The sequence below is a fragment of the Triturus cristatus genome, chromosome 11, assembly GCF_964204655.1.
Source record: "Triturus cristatus chromosome 11, aTriCri1.1, whole genome shotgun sequence".
In the NCBI taxonomy this organism is placed as follows: domain Eukaryota; kingdom Metazoa; phylum Chordata; class Amphibia; order Caudata; family Salamandridae; genus Triturus; species Triturus cristatus.
Window position 1 is genome coordinate 118,561,210 of NC_140594.1, and position 18,451 is coordinate 118,579,660.

At 43.4% G+C, this 18,451-nt stretch overlaps 1 protein-coding gene across 1 annotated transcript in view; it reads right to left on the reverse strand.

The window, feature by feature from the left end:
* RAB36 (RAB36, member RAS oncogene family) overlaps positions 1-18,451 on the reverse strand; it is a 135,695-nt gene that overhangs the window by 53,486 nt on the left and 63,758 nt on the right. The window contains exons 8-9 of the mRNA XM_085633321.1: positions 18,089-18,170; positions 8,326-8,416 (exon numbers count right to left, since the gene is read on the reverse strand). Of these exons, the coding sequence (XP_085489447.1) occupies positions 8,326-8,416; positions 18,089-18,170 (173 nt within the window). The remainder of the gene's footprint in view (positions 1-8,325; positions 8,417-18,088; positions 18,171-18,451) is intronic.

Below are 18,451 nucleotides of genomic sequence, written 5' to 3' on the forward strand. Positions count from 1 at the left end.
ACCTGTTTGTTGGACAAAGAAATTGATAATTAATTATGTAAGCTGTGTAAAAATATATTTAAGACATATTTTAGGTGCGGGTTGTTGGGTTTGTCGGGGTGAAAGGTAGGAAGTTAATTAGGCATAATGAATTCTGTTTTTCAAGTATTAATTTATTATTGTTTAATTGATAATTATGTACATTTTGTAATTGTTATATTTTTAAAGTTATATTTTAGGTACAGGTTGTTGGGTTTTTTAGGGGTACAGGGTGGGAAGTCAATTAAGAAATAATTTATTGATACTTATTCATTTATTATTCATTTTTTAATTAATAATAATGTAAATTGGAAAACTGTCATATTTGTTAATTTACATTTTAGTTGTGGGCTGTTTACTTTGTAGAGGAATAGGGAGGGAAGTTAAGTAATAATTCATTACTAATTATTTATTAATTTTGTATTAGAATATCTAATTTATTGATAATTAAGTAAAATACTTTATAATTAAATGTTTTATATTATATATTAGATGTGTTTTGTTGTGTTTGTAGGAGAATAGGGTGGGAATGTATTTAAGTAATGATAAATGAAACATTATTTGTTCATTTACTATTATTTTTTAGTTCATATTTTAATAGTGTTTTTTTCCAATTACATTTTAATGGCTGTTATGTTTGTGGGAATGTAGTGTGGTAAATTAATAATATTTGTTTTAATTGACAATAATTATATATATTTTTTATTAATTATGCCCTTTGTTTAATTTTTCTTACAAAGTAGACATATCATTTTTATATTTAGAATTTTATATGTTTGGCTATTTAATAGAGTTGTTAAAATATGTTATTTGTTTGAAGTGAACTACTCTGTCTACTGTTGCAGACTAGAGTGGCAATAGTAAATTTCACCCTTCCGGTGTTCACTGTTTCCTCGACTGTTGCACAGACTGAAGTGGGAATAGTCAATGTTACCCCTCCAGACTCCAACACTTTCCCTACTATTGCACAGACTGGAGTGGGAATAGTAAATGTTACTTCTCTGGTGTCCAACGCTTTCCCTACTGTCGCACAGACTGGAGTGGGAATAGTCAATTTTACCCCTCAAGAGTCCAACGCTTTCCCTGCTGTTGCACAGACTGGAGTGGGAATAGTAAATGTTACTCCTCCGGTGTTCAACGCTTTCCCTACTGTTGGACAGAATGGAGTGTGAACAAAAAATGTTACCCCTCAGGCGTCCAACACTTTCTTAAAGTTGCATATACTAGAGTGGAAATAGTAAATTTTATCCCTTCGGAGTCTAACACTTCCCCTATTGTATACATTGCAGTAGAAATAGTATATCTGTTTTTCACAGATGTTACCACTTTTTTAATATTGTTTGAATGTATGTAATATTATTATTTATTTGTTTAAATTTATACTATTTTTGATATTATTTGTATATACATATATAAAATATTTAATATTTTTTATTATTTCCGGCAAATGTATTTTTTTCATTTAACTTGTTAATTATTTTATGTTTTATGTATATATATATATGTATGCGTTTTATGTTGGTAAATTACAAAAAAAACATGAAAAATTAATTAGGTTTTTTAAAATTATAGTGTTTTGTGATATATATGTATACATAAAAATAGACAGCCTGTTCCTGAGGATACCGCAATAGGTGGAACCGTGGACAAGACCTTTGCACCAATATGTGACTTAAAAGAGGCTCACCCCCCCCGGACCAGATGCGAGAGCCTGCAATACGATTAGTGTATTTATCAAATGCGAGGACCCACACACGGTCAGTCCTCCCTGCATATACAGTACTCCTTAGCGCGAGCACTAAAAATGCTTTAACACGTGGTAGTTGTTTTACCACTCACTTTTTCACGTCACTCACTTTATTTGAGAGGTCCTGAAGAAAGCCCCAATATATTTTCAAGTGGGCTGAATCATGTCGACCATCAAAGGGTTATAACAGGCTACACATAGTATCCGCAGCTTATTATCCACTCTCTTGCTTTTAAACATACCCCGGATCACCAGGAATAAACTAATAGATAGAATCCTGGAGGTATTTTTACATTCACACTCACTTCATCACATTCACTTACACCGGTCCACTGTAAACAGGTGTTGCAGCACAGCTGGATAGCATTCAGCTACTCAGCTGGGACCCGATGATGAAGCATGACACCAGCCAGGTTGGTGTGTGAGGGTTTTCTTAACAAACCTTTGAGGTGCCAGACACTTTAGTGTCAGATAGTCATCTAATGTGGCCGTCTTAGTTGGTTTATATATAAAAATAGAAACATATATATTGATGTGTATTTATATATTGTATAAAATGCTACTTTAATTTATGAATTTTACATTATAGATATGTTATATATTGAAGCATTTAATATTTTAACCTATACATTTCTATTAAGAATCGTTTTTTGTGTTTTTTTTAACGATATTAGTGTTAAGCGATATTTTTTCTCTCGATGTTTTTATACTTACTTTTAATAAGTATAAGAAAATGATATTTTTGTGAGCAATATTTTTGAAATTGTATTTACGTAACACGATATTTGTGACTTTGGAGGTCTTGGAGCGAGGCCGCCACCACCCCGCACAACGACCGCCAAAGCCATAAGAAACTGCCTACCAGGGAACCCTCTAGGGCCCCCTTTGTTTCTTCACCACCTCACTTATCATGGCGGGCTTACCAGCATAAAAACTGTGGCAGTGAGGAAACTCCTAATATGCTTGGCAAGTACATTAGGGACCCCAGACTACTGCAAGACATCCAGGGATCGCGGATCCCTGACGTCAGCAACGGTCCTATGGCAGTCCAACCGCCGACTTATAATAGGGCGGTTGGACCATCGGACTGACAAACTCATAATGAGGCCCTATATATTGCTTTTTATACAGCGAGAATATTGCTTCTTTTACTTACCGGTAATTGCATTACTCTGAGTCCTACTCTCGCTCATTTCCATTACACAGTGAGACATACCATGCCTAAACAAAAACCAGGACAACTGCATCAAATTCTGCACAGCCAGAACCAAAAAAGGCACATTTTATTGTCAAACAAACAAGCAAAGATAGCCCAGTTATAATAAAGAGGAGAGAACTTTCGAGCCATAAACCTCCCCAAAAACTGGACCCTAAACCACCAGATAGTGAGAAATAAAGGTGTTAGGCATGGCCCAAGTGGCAGCCATGCAAATCTCATATAAAGAAGTACCCTGAATCTCAGCCAAGGATGCTGACATCCCCCTGATGGACCTCCCCTGGAGCCCCAAAGTAGACGGGAGACCAACCTGCTTGTAGGCCAAAGTCACCAAAGACTTAATCCATCTAGACAAAGTTTGCAAAGAAGGCTTCAAACCCTTTTTCATTCAGACCAAAATTAACAAACAGAGAGGACACCAGCCGGAAATCCTGAACTCTAGATAGATAAATTAAAACAGCACATCGAACATCCAGCACATGCCACTCAACCTCCTACGTAGACTGAGGATCAGGAAAGACCTCCGGGAGGATGACCTCCTGCTGCAAATAAAAAGCAGAATTGATTTTAGGCACAAACCAAGGCCCCGACCGCAGAACCAACTGATCCCCAGAAATTCAAAGTAAAGGTGCCCTGCAGGACAAAGAACCCAACTCACCCAGGCGCCTGGCAGAGTTAATCGCCACCAAGAAAAAAACCTTCAGTGTCAAAATCTGGAATTCCACCGACTCCAGGGGCTCAAAGGGAGGATACTTCAATGCCTGAAGCACTTAGACGCTTTCTTAATAATATCATCCAGTTGGTCACCGAACAGCTTGTGCCCATCAAACGACAACTTTAAGGAAGCACTCGTCAGTGAAATCAGCTTTCCAATCCCGCAACCACAAATGCCTCTGAGCCATAACAGTAGCACTGGATGCCACCGATGCTGCTTTAATCACATCTTCTGAAATATCAGACAACAGCCTAGCCTCCAGTTCCAGGCTCACCAAGTGATCAGAAATGTTCGAGCCCTCCTGTAGGGCATCAGACAAAATCTCCAAATCCTTAATCAAAGACTGAGAAGTCAGGGATGCATAAGACGCTGCTCTCAAAGCCAAATTAGCAGCTGAAAACGATTCCTGTCCACATGATCCCACGGGGAGCAGTTCTCCGCACTCAAGGAAGAATGCCCAATCAGCGGAGCCAGGATAGTATCGACCTTCACCGAATGTGACAATTTCTCCCCCTGTTCCAGGACATGGGCCTTCATCATGAATCTGGGGACCTGGAAATGGCCAGAATCCTTACACCCTCATAAAACAGACTCCTTAATCAGAGGGTGAAGAGGCAAAGCCACCCCTGCAGGATTGGAATACTGGTGAAATATTCCCCCCTGCTCAGGCACTGCAGATGGCTCTAAACCAAGATTCGCTCTTATGTGGTCCAGTATAAGAGACAGCTCCTCACAGGAAACATACTTCCCACCCGCAGCCTTAGGCATAGGAGAAGACGAGAGTCTGAGTCACACTCTCCAGGTTTGTCCAAATGCTTAGCTTAGACTTTTTCTTAGCTGACACGCCTTGGCAACCGCCTCATTGATCATGGCCTGTACCTCCATAGCTGAAAGCAAGCCAGCGCCACCAACAGACTGGGTAGCATGCCCAGTCTCCAGCTCATTCCCTGAATCCGACTCAATTTGCCGCCTCTTCTCTCCACGGTTGCCTTCCATGGTTACCAATGAATTTCAAAACCCAGCATGCAGGTGCCTTAAATAATGCCCCAAGCATTTATATGGTTCCTGAAAACCAACAGCCAATGAAAACAGGGCCAGGTCATAGGTCAGGAAACAACCAATCACAAAAGTACAGCCCAGCTAAACATTTTATAACAGAGATTGTCCTACCTGTAGTGACTGTTTTGCCAGCATAAAGGAGCACCACATCTCAACAGGCTGTCATACACCACAGACTCTGAGAGGCACAGCACTCCCGTAATCCACGATGAAAGGGCCAAAAGCATGCAGCACCAAGGTGCCTCTGTGCCATCCTGTCAGAGCAACAGACAGAGCACTGCTCTGAAGTGCCCAGGCACGCCCCCTGGAGTTCCATAGCCCAAGGACTCCCTCTGTGTTAGGCTTCACGGTCAGGCTGCTTCTTGCACTACTTTTCCGCACCGGAATCAGAGAACAGCTCTGACGTGTGCAGACCAGCCTCAAGGAAGGTGTGCTACTTCCTGAGTCTCTGCCCTTCCCAAAATACTCACAGAGAAGGGAAGCATTCAGGCAGACTAAGAAAGTATCCAGGTAGGAAGAAATGTTGCAGAAGAAAAGAAGCCGGTAAGAGAGAAGAACCAGCTCTAATTAACCCGTGCTGGAGCGAGCGAACCGCACTCACCCATCCGTGTCTACAAACACAAAAGAACAGAAGATGTGAGGGGAGGCGTGAATATTTTATAAGGGTAGTGGGTGTGGCTACAAGGCACATGGGCCTCACTGTGTAACGGAAATGAGCGAGAGGGACGAGGAGGTAATGCTGGGTAGCATACTGGGTAGCATCAGTACAGTAATGATATGACACATAATACATCAACAGCACAACATATTTCTTTGCATGTTTTAGAGTGTTTCATGCTGTCCCCGATTGTGGAAAATGCTTTGATTACTTATTTGTAATCTCATTACTTTAATTCTTTAATCGCGAAGGGAGGTGTGGGGGGATGGGAAGGGGGGTGCTGCTACTGCTCGAACAGCCAGGTCTTGAGAAGTCTTCTGAAGGTCAACAGGTCCAGGGTCTGTCGCAGGTGGATGGGGAGGGTGTTCCATGTCTTGGCGGCGAGGTGGGAGAATGATCTGCCGCCGGTGGTCGTTCTGTGGATGCGTGGAACGGTGGCGAGGGCGAGGTCAACGGAGTGAAACTGGCGGTTTGGGGTGTAGAAGGTGAGTCGTTTGTTGAGGTATGCTGGTCTGGCGTTGTGGAGTGCTTTGTGAGCGTGGGTGAGGAGCTTGAAGGTGATCCTCTTGTTGACGGGGAGCCAGTGTAGGTCTCTCAGGTGGGCTGTGATGTGGCTGTGGCGGGGGATGTTGATGATGAAGCGTGCGGAGGCATTCTGTATGCGTTGAAGTCTTTTCTGGAGTTTGGCCCTGGATCCCGCGTAGAGGGCGTTGCCGTAGTCCACTCTGCTGCTGGCGAGTGACTGGACGACCGTCCTTCTGGTTCCGGTGGGGATCCATATGTAGATCTTGCGAAGCATGCAGAGGGTGTTGAAGCAGGGGGAGGAGACGCGTTGACTTGCTGGGTCATTGGAAGTGATGAGTCCAGGATGAACCCCAGGTTGCGTGTGAGGTCGGTGGGTGTCGGTGCAACTCCCAGCGTGGCCGGCCATCAGGAGAAGTCCCAGGCGGAAGGGGTGGAGCCGAGGATGAGGACCTCCGTCTTGTCCGAGTTCAGTTTTAGGCAACTGTTCTTCATCCATTCAGCAACGGCCTTCATTCCTTCGTGGAGGTTGGTTTTGGCGGTGGCGGGGTCCTTGGTGAGGGAGAGGATCAGCTTGTCCCAGACCTTACTTCATAAGGGATGCCCACACCCTGGAGACAGGCACCCTGGTACCTATCTACAACAAAAAAATGTAATCTTTTTCCCCACCAGGTGTACGGATGAACACCACCTCTACCCAGAAGCTACATGAATTGACTACCAACGTAGTCCAACAGACCATGATTGGCACAATAAAGAGGGTGGGAGAGATGTAAGCACTGGGAAGGTGATGAATAATCTAAGTATTGAAATTACAGGTAAGTAATCAAAGCATTACCTCCTTATTATTTGCTCACCCAAATCCATACATCATGACGATCTAACAGAGCAGGTGCAGTCGACATTTGTTATCCTTTAAGGCATCCCAGCAGAGAGAACAACGTCCAGACAGAAGAGGAAGTCTACAAACCAGAACACCACCATAACCTCGAGCATAAGAGACAAAGTCAGACGACACGCACAGGAAGCCCAAAATGTAGAAGGCATAACTAGGAACTGGCCAACCAACAGAGTAGATGCAGGCAGGAACAGGGTGTTTGCTCTATAACAAAAAGATCTTTAAGCCTGTTGTGTGATTGTATGCAATAAATATGTGGTTACATTTTCAATACAGGAATGTTACATAAAAATGTCCAGGTAAATATCTTGGGTATGCATTTGTTTGAATGTATGGACATGGTTTAAAATTTTGTTTTAAAAAAAATGTTTACTGTTCTTCCCATATGTTTCCACCTTTCCTGTGACCCTCATCGTATACATTCCCTTAAGATTTCTCTCATTCTTACACCCTTTGTTTGACCCCTGTGCCTCTCCCCTCCACTGTGCTTGTTGCTTCTATCACCAAATGCAATGCTTTTGACGTCCCCACTGGTGTACCAGGTGCAATTACTAAAGTAATGTACTACATCACCATTACCATCAATTGACCATTAAGATCAATGAGACAAGTATTACTAGGGGTTGTTACTTGTTGCATAACTGGTGCATTTCAGTGGTTTTTCAGTTTTAATTCATAGCGATTACTGTACTTTAACTATGTTTTTTAAGTGACATTTTTTAAAAATAGGGTGTTATAACCAATCTTAACGATAACTCTAATTTTAGTGCATTTCTATAGTTTGATGATATACTACATCCATTTTGATGATATACTACATGACGATACACTACTGCTCTACTTGCCATGCATGGAGGGTTTGGCAATGGGTCCTTTGGCCAGCCACCGGAGCCAACCTACATTCAGCCGCGTGCAACAGGGGTTGGCCAGAGAGCATGGCCTACAGTCAGGCTATGTGGCTAACCCACAGCGGGCAGACAACTCACACTGTATAGCAGGGATTATCCACAAGGTCTGGCCTTGAGCAAGGCCTGGCCACAACCTACCATGGGCTCGCAACAAGGGGTTGGCTCATTTGTATGCTTTTCCTGTCCCCTTTTGCCTCATCTCTATTTTCTTACACGATGTCAGTTGCAACAACAAATGTTCTGTTGCAGCCAGACAATCAGAGTGGTCAGGTCCAAAGACCCTACTTTTGGACCGTAGGCCCAAAGTGGTCGGCGGCAGCAGAAAGCTCCCTCGTCGATTTAAGGGCTGTTTTTGTTTTTTAAGACTTTCAAGTTCACACAACACATTTCTGTATTATTCAATTCTCTGAACAGATTTAAACCAAACCAAGATAAGGCACTTCTCTACGTTCTAGTTTAAAGATAACTTGTGAAGGTGAGAGATCTCCCGATTGGTCAGAGCTATCAACACCTCCTTGCTCTGCCGATAGTAAATGCATGGACATAGCACCATAGTTCACTGCACTATCACTTCTCAGACTCACCTGTCTTCGCTGAAACAGACCAGTATTCAGCCTGCATCTCATTGGCCAATCTGATAGCATCGCGCTCAGTCTGCTCGCATTCAGCTACTGACTACAAAAGGTAAAGAGAAAAGCAATGTGAGTGAAACCTTGAAAACAGGGCCTACAGCAGCACTTTCCCACTGGCGGAGAATGTCAGCCTTTGGACACTAATGCTTCGACCTGAAGCACAACATAGTCTACATTCGTGCAATCATAATACACAGCTGGCTTCTGCCACCTTCAACAGAGTCCTGGGAATTTTTCCAGCTATCCGGGTTCCCTATAAATTCTTTCCCCTTTCACCATTTCCTTCTTGGTACTTGCATTCCCCTCTACTTCTTACATGCTCCTTACATCTCTGGAACACTTCAGAAGGAGACAATTCCTTTCTAAAGGAATCCGAGTAGTGTTTTGTGACTATCACTTTACATAGTGTTCTGGGGCTCCTCCTGCCAATAAAAGCCATCAAGGTCTGCCAACACCATATCAGAGTCCTAGCCAATTAGCTAATCTAAAACAGAAACGTGTTCTACTTTTTTGAAGTTTGACAAGCAAATGCATAAGCTAAAAGAGACATGCATCCAGCTAACAGGTTTTGCCAATAAATGAACTTTTCAATAGTTTTCATTTGTTTTGACTAAAGAAAGGGGAGCAGCCCTAAACATTCACCTAAGTTGATATCAGAGAAATGGTTCAACCCAGTGTAGTACATTTTCAAAGAGTTTTCTAAATAATAGTGAGATATTTCAACTCAGCTTTTGCTGCAGTAGGGAACAAATTAAGCTTCAAAAGATTGTACTTAATTGTATTGTATTGCAAATTTATATAGAACTTACTATCCCTTTTTATCCTGAGTCAACTACCGTTTTGCTTCTCTCTATGTGGTACAGATCAGGTCATATTGCCTCCAAGATTTATACGTTTTTATCTGCTACGTCGCCCTTACAGTCTACTGTTACACAGGAGAAATGGCTACACCATTTTGAACATGATACTTTTAAACATATCTCACAGGAAACCTGGCAGCTCATCAGGAAGTTTTTGCTAAGGAATAAGATTGCTCCTTCTCTTATTCAATCAACATTTTTTACTCTGAATCTCCTACACTGGACCCCGGTTCGTCTACATAAACTAAAACTTAAAGATAACGATCTTTGTTGGAGTTGCAAACTAGTTGCTGGAACCCATCAACATATGTTTTTTGAATGCTCGATACTGCAACCTTTTTGCGAATTGGTCCACAAACACTTACTGCAAATTTTTGGTATTAATTTTGAGCTCTCAATAGCTTTAATCTTATTAGACCCATGTGCTGCACCTACCCCGTTACCGCTTGATGATACGGATATGCATATGCTAGACTTGTTTATAGCAATTGCTGTTGAAATTATATCAACAGAGTGGAAATCTTTTAATTCAGTATCGTACCATACTTGGTGGGCTTGGGTATCATTCCTTCGAAGGGTTCATACCTTGGTTGAAGACAGGCACTATACGCCGTCTATTTCTAGTGTGGTTAGGAGGTCTTTGGATAGATACATGGACTTGGCTTCGCAAGGGCTGGTGGCTCAATTTCCTTTTGTGTCTTCCTCTTAAGCTATTTTTCTCAAAGAAGCAGGCGTTCCCATCTCATGCTTATTCTCTTGATTATTCTCCCCCTTCCTCTTATTCGTCTTTACTTTCCTTTTCTTTCATTCCTTTCTCTCTCTTCTTTATTCGCATTATTTATTTATCCAAGCAATACAACCACTTTCATGAAATTGTTTTTTCTTCTCAATTCATTATTTGGGTATTACATTTAACTTATTTCTTACATGAAATATACTTCTATTTATGAATTGCTCATATTGGTATGATTTATAAGACTTGTTGTATTGTATTCTATATAATCTCAATTATCTGTATTCCTTTATTAAAACAATAAAGAATATTGGAACATAAAAAATAATTTACTATCCCTGTATGGGGCACTGAAGAGCTGGCCTACATGGGTAGCACACTACACTGTGTAGGGTGTGTGGTTGAAAGAATGTTATCTTTGTTTTGATTCTATGTGGGAAGTGTTTCCACGTTGTGCATGATGACCACCAAGGTGCAGTTATCATGTTGTGGGATGCAATGTGTAGCAGTGTGGTGGAAGATGAAGTGTGAGAGACAGACCCGCAGTTTTATGGTTTTCAGCTTTGAACAGCTCTACAGGTCCTTTAATGGTCGTTCTTATGATATAGTCTGCTTAGCTGGTTACTACACTGGACTGTCCAGTCTCAGATTTCTTGTATAATTGTAGTCCTGAGCTCGCATGGCTGGAGTGAGGGAGAAGTAGAGATCTGTTGGGATGGGCATTTTTATTATCATTCCATATCGGGGTGTCTTTGTTAAATATAAAGAAGCGGTCACATTGTATGGATATTTGGGAGGTGCAGTGGTGGACAATAATAAAATCTTCTGAATTGCCCAGCATTGTGTCACACATCTCTTCAGTTATTTCATGCCTGTTAATGTGGTGATGGCTGTTTTGTGACTGAACAGTGCTGGTGAGGGACAACCCTCATTGCAGATGTCTTATGTGAATTTAAGATGTATAATTTATAATCTGCTGCATATTATGGTTTTAGTATTATTGTGCGCCGTAACTGATATATATGCAGGTATATAACTATATAATGCCACAGCGAACCATAGGCAAATCCTTCTTAGCTTACCTGCATATTGAAAGCAGTTTGCTGGTTCAGTTGTTTGCATTTTGTGGGTTGTAATGTGAGGATTGCACTTGAGGGTGTGTCTATATCCTGTTGCAGGAATGTCGGTGGCGCAGTTAATTAGTAATTAGCAATATTTTCAACTGTCTTTGGAAGTATATATGCTCCTGGATGCTTCTAATGTTGGCTGGTACTGTTTTCCAGAGCTTGACGGCTTGTACCGAGAAAGCAATGCCGCCTATGGATTGCTTATAGCAAGGTGGTAAGATGATAAGTGGCGCAAGCCTGGAGCCCATTGTTCTGTGTGGTTTGTGTTGCTTGAATTTAACCTGTAGGTATAGCTGTGTTTTTCCTTGGAGGCTCTGTGGACAATGCAGAGCGCTTTGAACGTTGCCCTTCAAGCTCTAGGTAGCCAGTGGATTGATTGCAGGACTGGATTCATGTGTTCTCTTGGATGAAGGTGCATAAGAAGCCTTGCAGTAGCACTTTTCATGAGTTGTATCTTGTGTATGATGAATGTGGGTGAGCCAAGGTATAGCCTGTTGCCATAGTCGAGCGTGGAGATTACGAGTGTGAGGATGACTTACAGTTTACGTTGGTGTACAAGGTGTGGGAAAATGCGACATAGTGTAGTGTTTTCATTGTGTAAAAGGCACTGTTTGGGAAATTGTTAACATGCGGTATGAAGGATACGTCTACATTCATGGTTACTCCTAGATTTATAATTTCTTTTGATGTTGTTGGAGGGACTTGAATTACCTTAGTCCATATGGCGGTAGGCAGGTACTTTTTCAATTGTCCCCAGGTCATAATCTCTGTCTTTGCGCTATTGAGCTTTAGATAGTTATTCATCATCCATGTGTTTATGGCATGAAGACAGTCATCGTATTGTGAATTGTAGTGGAGAGTGCTGTCTTTTTGTGGTTCAGTTCCATCTCCGGATTTTCTCTATTTCCGCAGTGGTATGTTGAGTTGTATTTTCATTCTTTGATGTTGGAATTAACCAATGTGGTCAATCCTGGATGTTGTTTTTGTTGGTATCTGTTTGTTCAGTGCAGTGGAGTTCTAGTTGTAGAAGGTATGTATGTCTTTCGGCCACATGTTTATTGTGGTCCTTTCAAAGTGGGTGTTGAGTTGCTGGATTGCTTTTTCCATTGTCTGAAAGTTTGTTTGTTGTTGTTGTTGGTGTTTGGTGTCTCCCACGTGATATCATTGATAAGTGTGTTAATCCTGAAAGTGATCATGTTGTGGTTCTCCAGATAACGGGGAAGTTGTAAGTAACTGTGGCTTACTCTAAGGGTACCAATGTGGCATCTAGAGTGTGTCCTGCAGTGAGTTTGGCCAGAAACAGTCTGTGTAGGTTGAAAGCATCATGGTTGGCTGTGCTAGCTGTGGTTGTGGTTAAATTCCAAACCATATGTTGAGGCCTCCTGGAATGTATAGGTGCGGGTGGTCCAGATGGGTGTTGGTAGGAAGCAATAAGTTATAGTTGGGGTGGGGTGACATCTTAGCATCAAGGATTCACAGCTGTCCATGGTGATATTTTTAATTATTGATATTTGTACAGTTTTTTTATGGATGACAGCCAGCCCTCCTCTAATTTTGACAATACGATTTTTGTTTCTGATTAGAAAATCAGGAGGGGTGGCTTTGTGGCATGTGGGTGCAGAATCTTCTGTGAGCCATGTTTCTGCAATAAAAGTGAGGTCCAGTTTTGTTTCTGAGAGTAGATCAAAGATGTTAAAGAGCTTTTTGTTGATGGATCTGGTGTTGAAGACTAAGCTTTTAGGTGTTGTGTTTTTTTACCTTCATGTCCTGTAGTGTGAGTGGAAGTGGAGGGGCATAGGGCATTTTGCTGTGGCTGCTTTGGAGGTCTATTGTGCTTTAAGCTTGTGGTGGAGGCAGAAGGGGGGTTGTTTGGTTAGAAAAATTTGAATTTTGAGATATGTTTGTATGTGTGGGCTTTTTGTGATGGGTAATGGTGTTGTAACTGCTATGGGGAGTTGTGGTGGTCCGGTATGATTAAGGAACCTTGCAATCATACATTCACGTCTTCCCTTGATTTTTTTTCTTTCTGACAAGTGACATTGTGTTTGTAAGTTATTTGGGTTGTGGTTTTAGAATTATTCTATTGTTAGTGATAGGCATGTTGTGTTGGTGTTGCTTTTGTTTTGGAAATGTTAGATGGTTCATGGAGAGCTTTATTAGTAGTTAAAGTCACCCAATGATGTATATGAGGGGTGTGTATCCAGTAGTCCTGGTGGAAAATCTGGGTTGCATGCTAAAGAAGTAAGGGGCATATTAATAAGGCGGCGTGTCTTGCTGACTTAGCGCCCGTTTGCAGCACGCCTCCGATCGCATCTCTAATGAGATGCAAAGGAGGCGTGCCTAACAAGACTCCCTTGGAAAAATATCGCGAAGGCAGCTTCGCGATATTAACAAGGGAGTGTAGCGATTTTTAAAATCGCGTTAAGTATGCCTTAACGCAGGAATTTAACGTCTGTTAAATTTCTGACTAAGGCATACTTAACATGGGGGGTGGATTTTGTGGCTAAGACCACAGGCCCTATCATCTAGGATATCGCAGTTTTCCACCATGGAAAACGGCGATATCCCAACTATCTCTGGAATTTTTATCGCCTCGGCGATGCGCGTTGTTAATAACGCGCAAACCGGGCGATAAATTCCAGAGATAGCCGGCGATAAATATGCACGCGCTAAGCGCGCTTTGCGATATTTATCGCCGACCCTTGTTAATATGCCCCTATGTGGTGAAGGGTATGTTGTGGAGCCCTTCCTGCAAATGACATAGCACCATTAAATCTCAAGTTTGCCCCCATGGTAGGGATCTTTGTATAACACTTGTAACAAGGGTGGGATATTGGACTGAAATACGTCAGGCGAGGAGTGCAGTAAGTAGTTACTGGGGTATTTTATTGATTCCTGCAACCAGGTGAAGTTGTGTTGAGTCAGTACCGTTTGGGTGTTTTCTACGTTGGCTACTATACTAATGCCACATGTTTTTTTGTAGTTTATCAAGAAGCCTGAGGCATCCCTAAAGAGGGCTAATTCTACCTCAAAAGCGGGATCGAGGTGTCAGGCTCAGTGATAAATAATAGGCCAATGGCTGCGTGCCCACTTGTAGTCCCTGTAGAGTTGGGTTACTCTGTATGTGTTTGTTAGACCTGTCAGCCCTGTGGCAGTTCCCTCCTCATTTTTATTCTTCTCCCTTTTCCTTCTCATTTTTTTCTGTCCACTACCTACTTTTGGTGTTGATGTAGAGGCTCTGGGCGCCTTATCCTTACTATTTGAGGGAGAGGTGCAAGGTGCTTCAATAAGGAAACAGGAAGAGGGAGGTTAGTCTCACAAAATGGTGGCTCCAACTGTCACCTCAGCACCTGGACCATAGACTGCCATGAGAGGTTCCGGAACCTTCTGGGCCACTCTGGCCAGTCAGGCCCCAGGTGATAAATAGAGGTGAGGGCAGGGCGGCCATTTTAGGACTTAGTTGAGCTGTGAGGTAGTCAGGAGTAAGGCACCTGAGTGGGGAGGTGGCTGCGCTAGTTAGGGAATTGACAGGTCTTAGGGTCTGCACGTCTTCCCTCATCAGTCGACACCACCCCCAACCTTCTGACCGGTCCCTGAACACAGCCCATGACTTTGGAGGTCATCGTCACCATGAGGGCCTCCATGTAGCCAGAATCCCTGAAGGAGGACCAGGGGAGGAGTTGCCGTCTGGATCCATCCTTCTCTCATTCCTGTGGTTGCCTGGGACTCTGGAAACAGAGGATTGAGCCCTTGTAGCGAAAGAGTGACTGACTACCGGACCGTTGCAGTGCGACCCTGGCACCCTTAATTCAGCCCCCTCTGAGGAACGGTGAGGCGCTCTGTCAGCTGAGCGCTCTAATGCCCGAGTGACAACCACCCCAGCAATGTGCCAGTAGAGTGCGGCGTAACCCTAATACCTGTCGCGCTAGGGACTTCATGGGTCCTTTGTCGCTGAGGCGGAAAGTAACCTGTACCCTAGAAGCCCCACGCGCATGAGACTCACCGCCACTGGCCGGGATTCCATGGGCCGGTGCGTAGACCCGGAGAGGCGCTGTAACTGGAGGCCGCCGCCGCTGACCCAAGTGGGAGGATCGCTGGATGCTGCGGGGAAGTGGCCTGCGGTGAGCTGGGAGGGTCGGAGCAGGAGTCGGGGCTTCCGGGTGAGACCCGGCGTGTGGACGACGCGTCAGAGCAGCTGACGAGAGACGCATCCAGTAGGCCTGGAAGTCGCCTCCCCCGTATCGTGTGACAGGGGCCGAGGTCAAAGCGCCGCCCCCCCTGACGTTGGAAGTCAGAGGAGGTCGCGCCTCTTCACCGGGTTGCTTCAGGCGGGAAGCCTTCCCGGAGCTGCGAAGAGGGACCCCAGTTCGAGCCGAATAGCCAGCGGAATCAAGGGTGAGAGAACAGGGGGTCGGCCATAGCGAGACTCCGAGCTGGAGAAGCCTAAAGGGAGGAAACAGGCGGGTGTGCCTCAATACCGCCCTCCTTTTGGGTTGAAAGGGTCTTTTCCCCCCCTGTGCCTGTGCAGTGAGCTGGCAACTACGGAAGAAGTGAAAACTCGGCTCAAATTTTGCCGATCGTCAGGGGAAGAAAACCAAGAGGTTGACAGTAAGCAGGGCTTGAGTAGAGGGGAGGAAAGGCAAGGGGGTTGGTGGACTTAAGGCCAGATACAGGGAGGAGAGAAGAAACTACCGGTGCCTTGCGAGACTGTGAACTATGTATTGGGGATGAGAGGGGGAGAAGCGAGATTCAATTGTGTAATTCTGGTTCCCAGTGGCTGGGATGGTTCATACGCAGATGTTCAACCAAGTTAATGTAACTATTGGTCAATAAGAATCTCGAGATTCAATTGTGTAATTCTGGTTCCCAGTGGCTGAGATGGTTCATACGCAGATGTTCAACCAAGTTAATGTAACTATTGGTCAATAAGAAACTACAGGTGCAAGCTCAAGTGTAACAGTGAACCCTAGCAGCCAGATAAGACATCCGTATAGCGTCTAATGTTAGGAATGATCATATATGATAGACCAGAGCCCAAGTAGTGAGGTGTCCAGGGTACCCAACTGTCTGTAGGGCCACCTGTGGACCCACTGTACACCTGGAGAAAGGGTTACATGAAGTGGAATTGAGGTGCTGGTTTGACAGATATGATAAAGGTTAGGAATGTGCTGTACTGGGATAACGAAAGAAATCACACTGTTGCTCTGAATACCTTGTAATGTTAATCCTGAGTGTAATGGATAATGCTAATTGAGTGCACCTAAAAAGGAAGGATAAAACGTCTTTTCCGAGTATGAACCCCATTTTGGTGTAGCGTCATCTTTTTCTTTAAGTGGTGTTGCGCTAAGGTGTGTGATGGGTGAGGTGCAAGCACGATATTCCATAGTGGGATAAAAGCCTTTTGACCTGAGCCAAGCTACCTCAAGGACGTTAGGTCCAACAGTGTTGAATTGAGGATTCCATTACGAGCGAGTACAAAAATCAGCATGGAGAGGGAATAGCCCTGTCTGGTGCCCCTAGTGATGGGGATCTGAGGTGAATATTCGCAACTAACTTTTATTCGTGGTACCAGGCTTTTGAAAATTTGTCAATTTTAGTTGCTTCATGCAGGGGCCTAAAGGAATCTTATCAAGGACTTTGATTATGTATTGCCAGTCAACCCTATCAAAGGCCTTTTGCGTGTCAAGCAAGAGAAGATCGAGCGGGAGTCAGGTTCTTTCGGCACTCTCCATTAAAGCGATCTCCAATCGGATGTTATCTCTGGTATGGTGATTTTTAATGAAGCCGGATAGTTGTGGTGACATCAATCTAGCTCAGACAGCGTGGAGTTGCTAGACTAACATGGAGATGAAGATCTTCACGACCATGCTCAGGAGTATAATAGGACGATATGCCTAGCATGCAGTTGGGTCCTTCCCAGGTTTTAACAGGAGTGTCAAGTGAGATCTCAGCATTGTGTCAGTGACCACCCTATTTGTGAGAATATAAATAAAAAACACTGTTTCTTGGCTGATTCAACTAGTTCCTTATCTCCAGGGTTCACTGATTTATACCATCTTAATGTGGGCAATCCACATTTATATTTGATTCCACATAGCTCCTCTATATGCCATACATTATGATTTAAAATTTCAAGTGAGCTATGAGAATGGTCTATGAGCTTCATGTTCTCTTCTATGGAATCATGGATGTTGAGATTTTATAGCATATGTAACAAATTCTCGTTCGTAGTTACTTTGTTTTGCATTACTTTTCAAGGAAACTCCATGATTACTCGCGTAACTTATTTAACTTATACTTCTCCCTTCAGAGTAATGGGAGACCATACTGGCACAAACATCTCTTCCGCTGCTGTACAAGGTTCTGGCAGAGGACCAGACATAACACTGCATCTTTATCATTTATTTCAAACTCCCCTTTGAGGGTAGACATTACAGGCCAACCACCACACTTATACCAGGAGACACTTCAGGCACACAGCACGACATGCACCACACTTAACATAATCCTCCAAGCAAACATCGCCTGCCTACCCTTACAGTCTCCACTTTAACTACATTCTCCATATAGCTGGGACACATGTCCTGGAATGCCACTCAACATCAAGCACTTTCTTATTGCTGTAAAATTACACCTCTCTGCTTTTAGCCCTCTTCCCCCTGGGTCAAAGGACTCATTATATATACCCTTCATTTCTGTCATCCCTTGATAAGTGCTAGCAGACTACACAAACACATCCCTCCACTTCCACCATTTTTTCATTATTGCCTTTTCATTAGTTGTATAATAAGTTGACACAACCCTTCATTTCTACTGCTCTTTCCTTATTGCTGGACAACTCAGACACAGCCTTATCTTCTACTACCCTATCATTCTTGTTTGGGTCTTTTTGAGCATATCAGTCTTTTTGGGCCAGGATCAAATGTAGTCGCTGTAGCTGATATAACAGTCAATAGACCTCAGCTTTAGGGATGTCCTGTTTTTCTTCTACTCACAACAATGTCCTTCTTTGTTCCAACCAAGAAGACAGAAGCAGAGCCGGGCTCATTCTCCCTCAGGGCATCCTGCAACCACTGTCTGAAACAAAGATAAAAATGAAATATGGACTGAAGAGTTAATGTAAGGGAGGATAGACGATAAAAGGTACAGAAAAACTGTTCGAAGAGGCACGTAGATTGGAGAGTTTGATTGACTTGGAGGAGAACAAGAGAGAATCATTCAACGCTTTTTCACTCAACGCAAAATCCAGGCACCTCTGCTACTGAAAGAATGCTAAACGCTTCCACCCCTGGAGGATCACATGGACCTCCAACCCTGAGTGGAACCCATCAGACACTTTTTCTCCTGGAACGATTTCA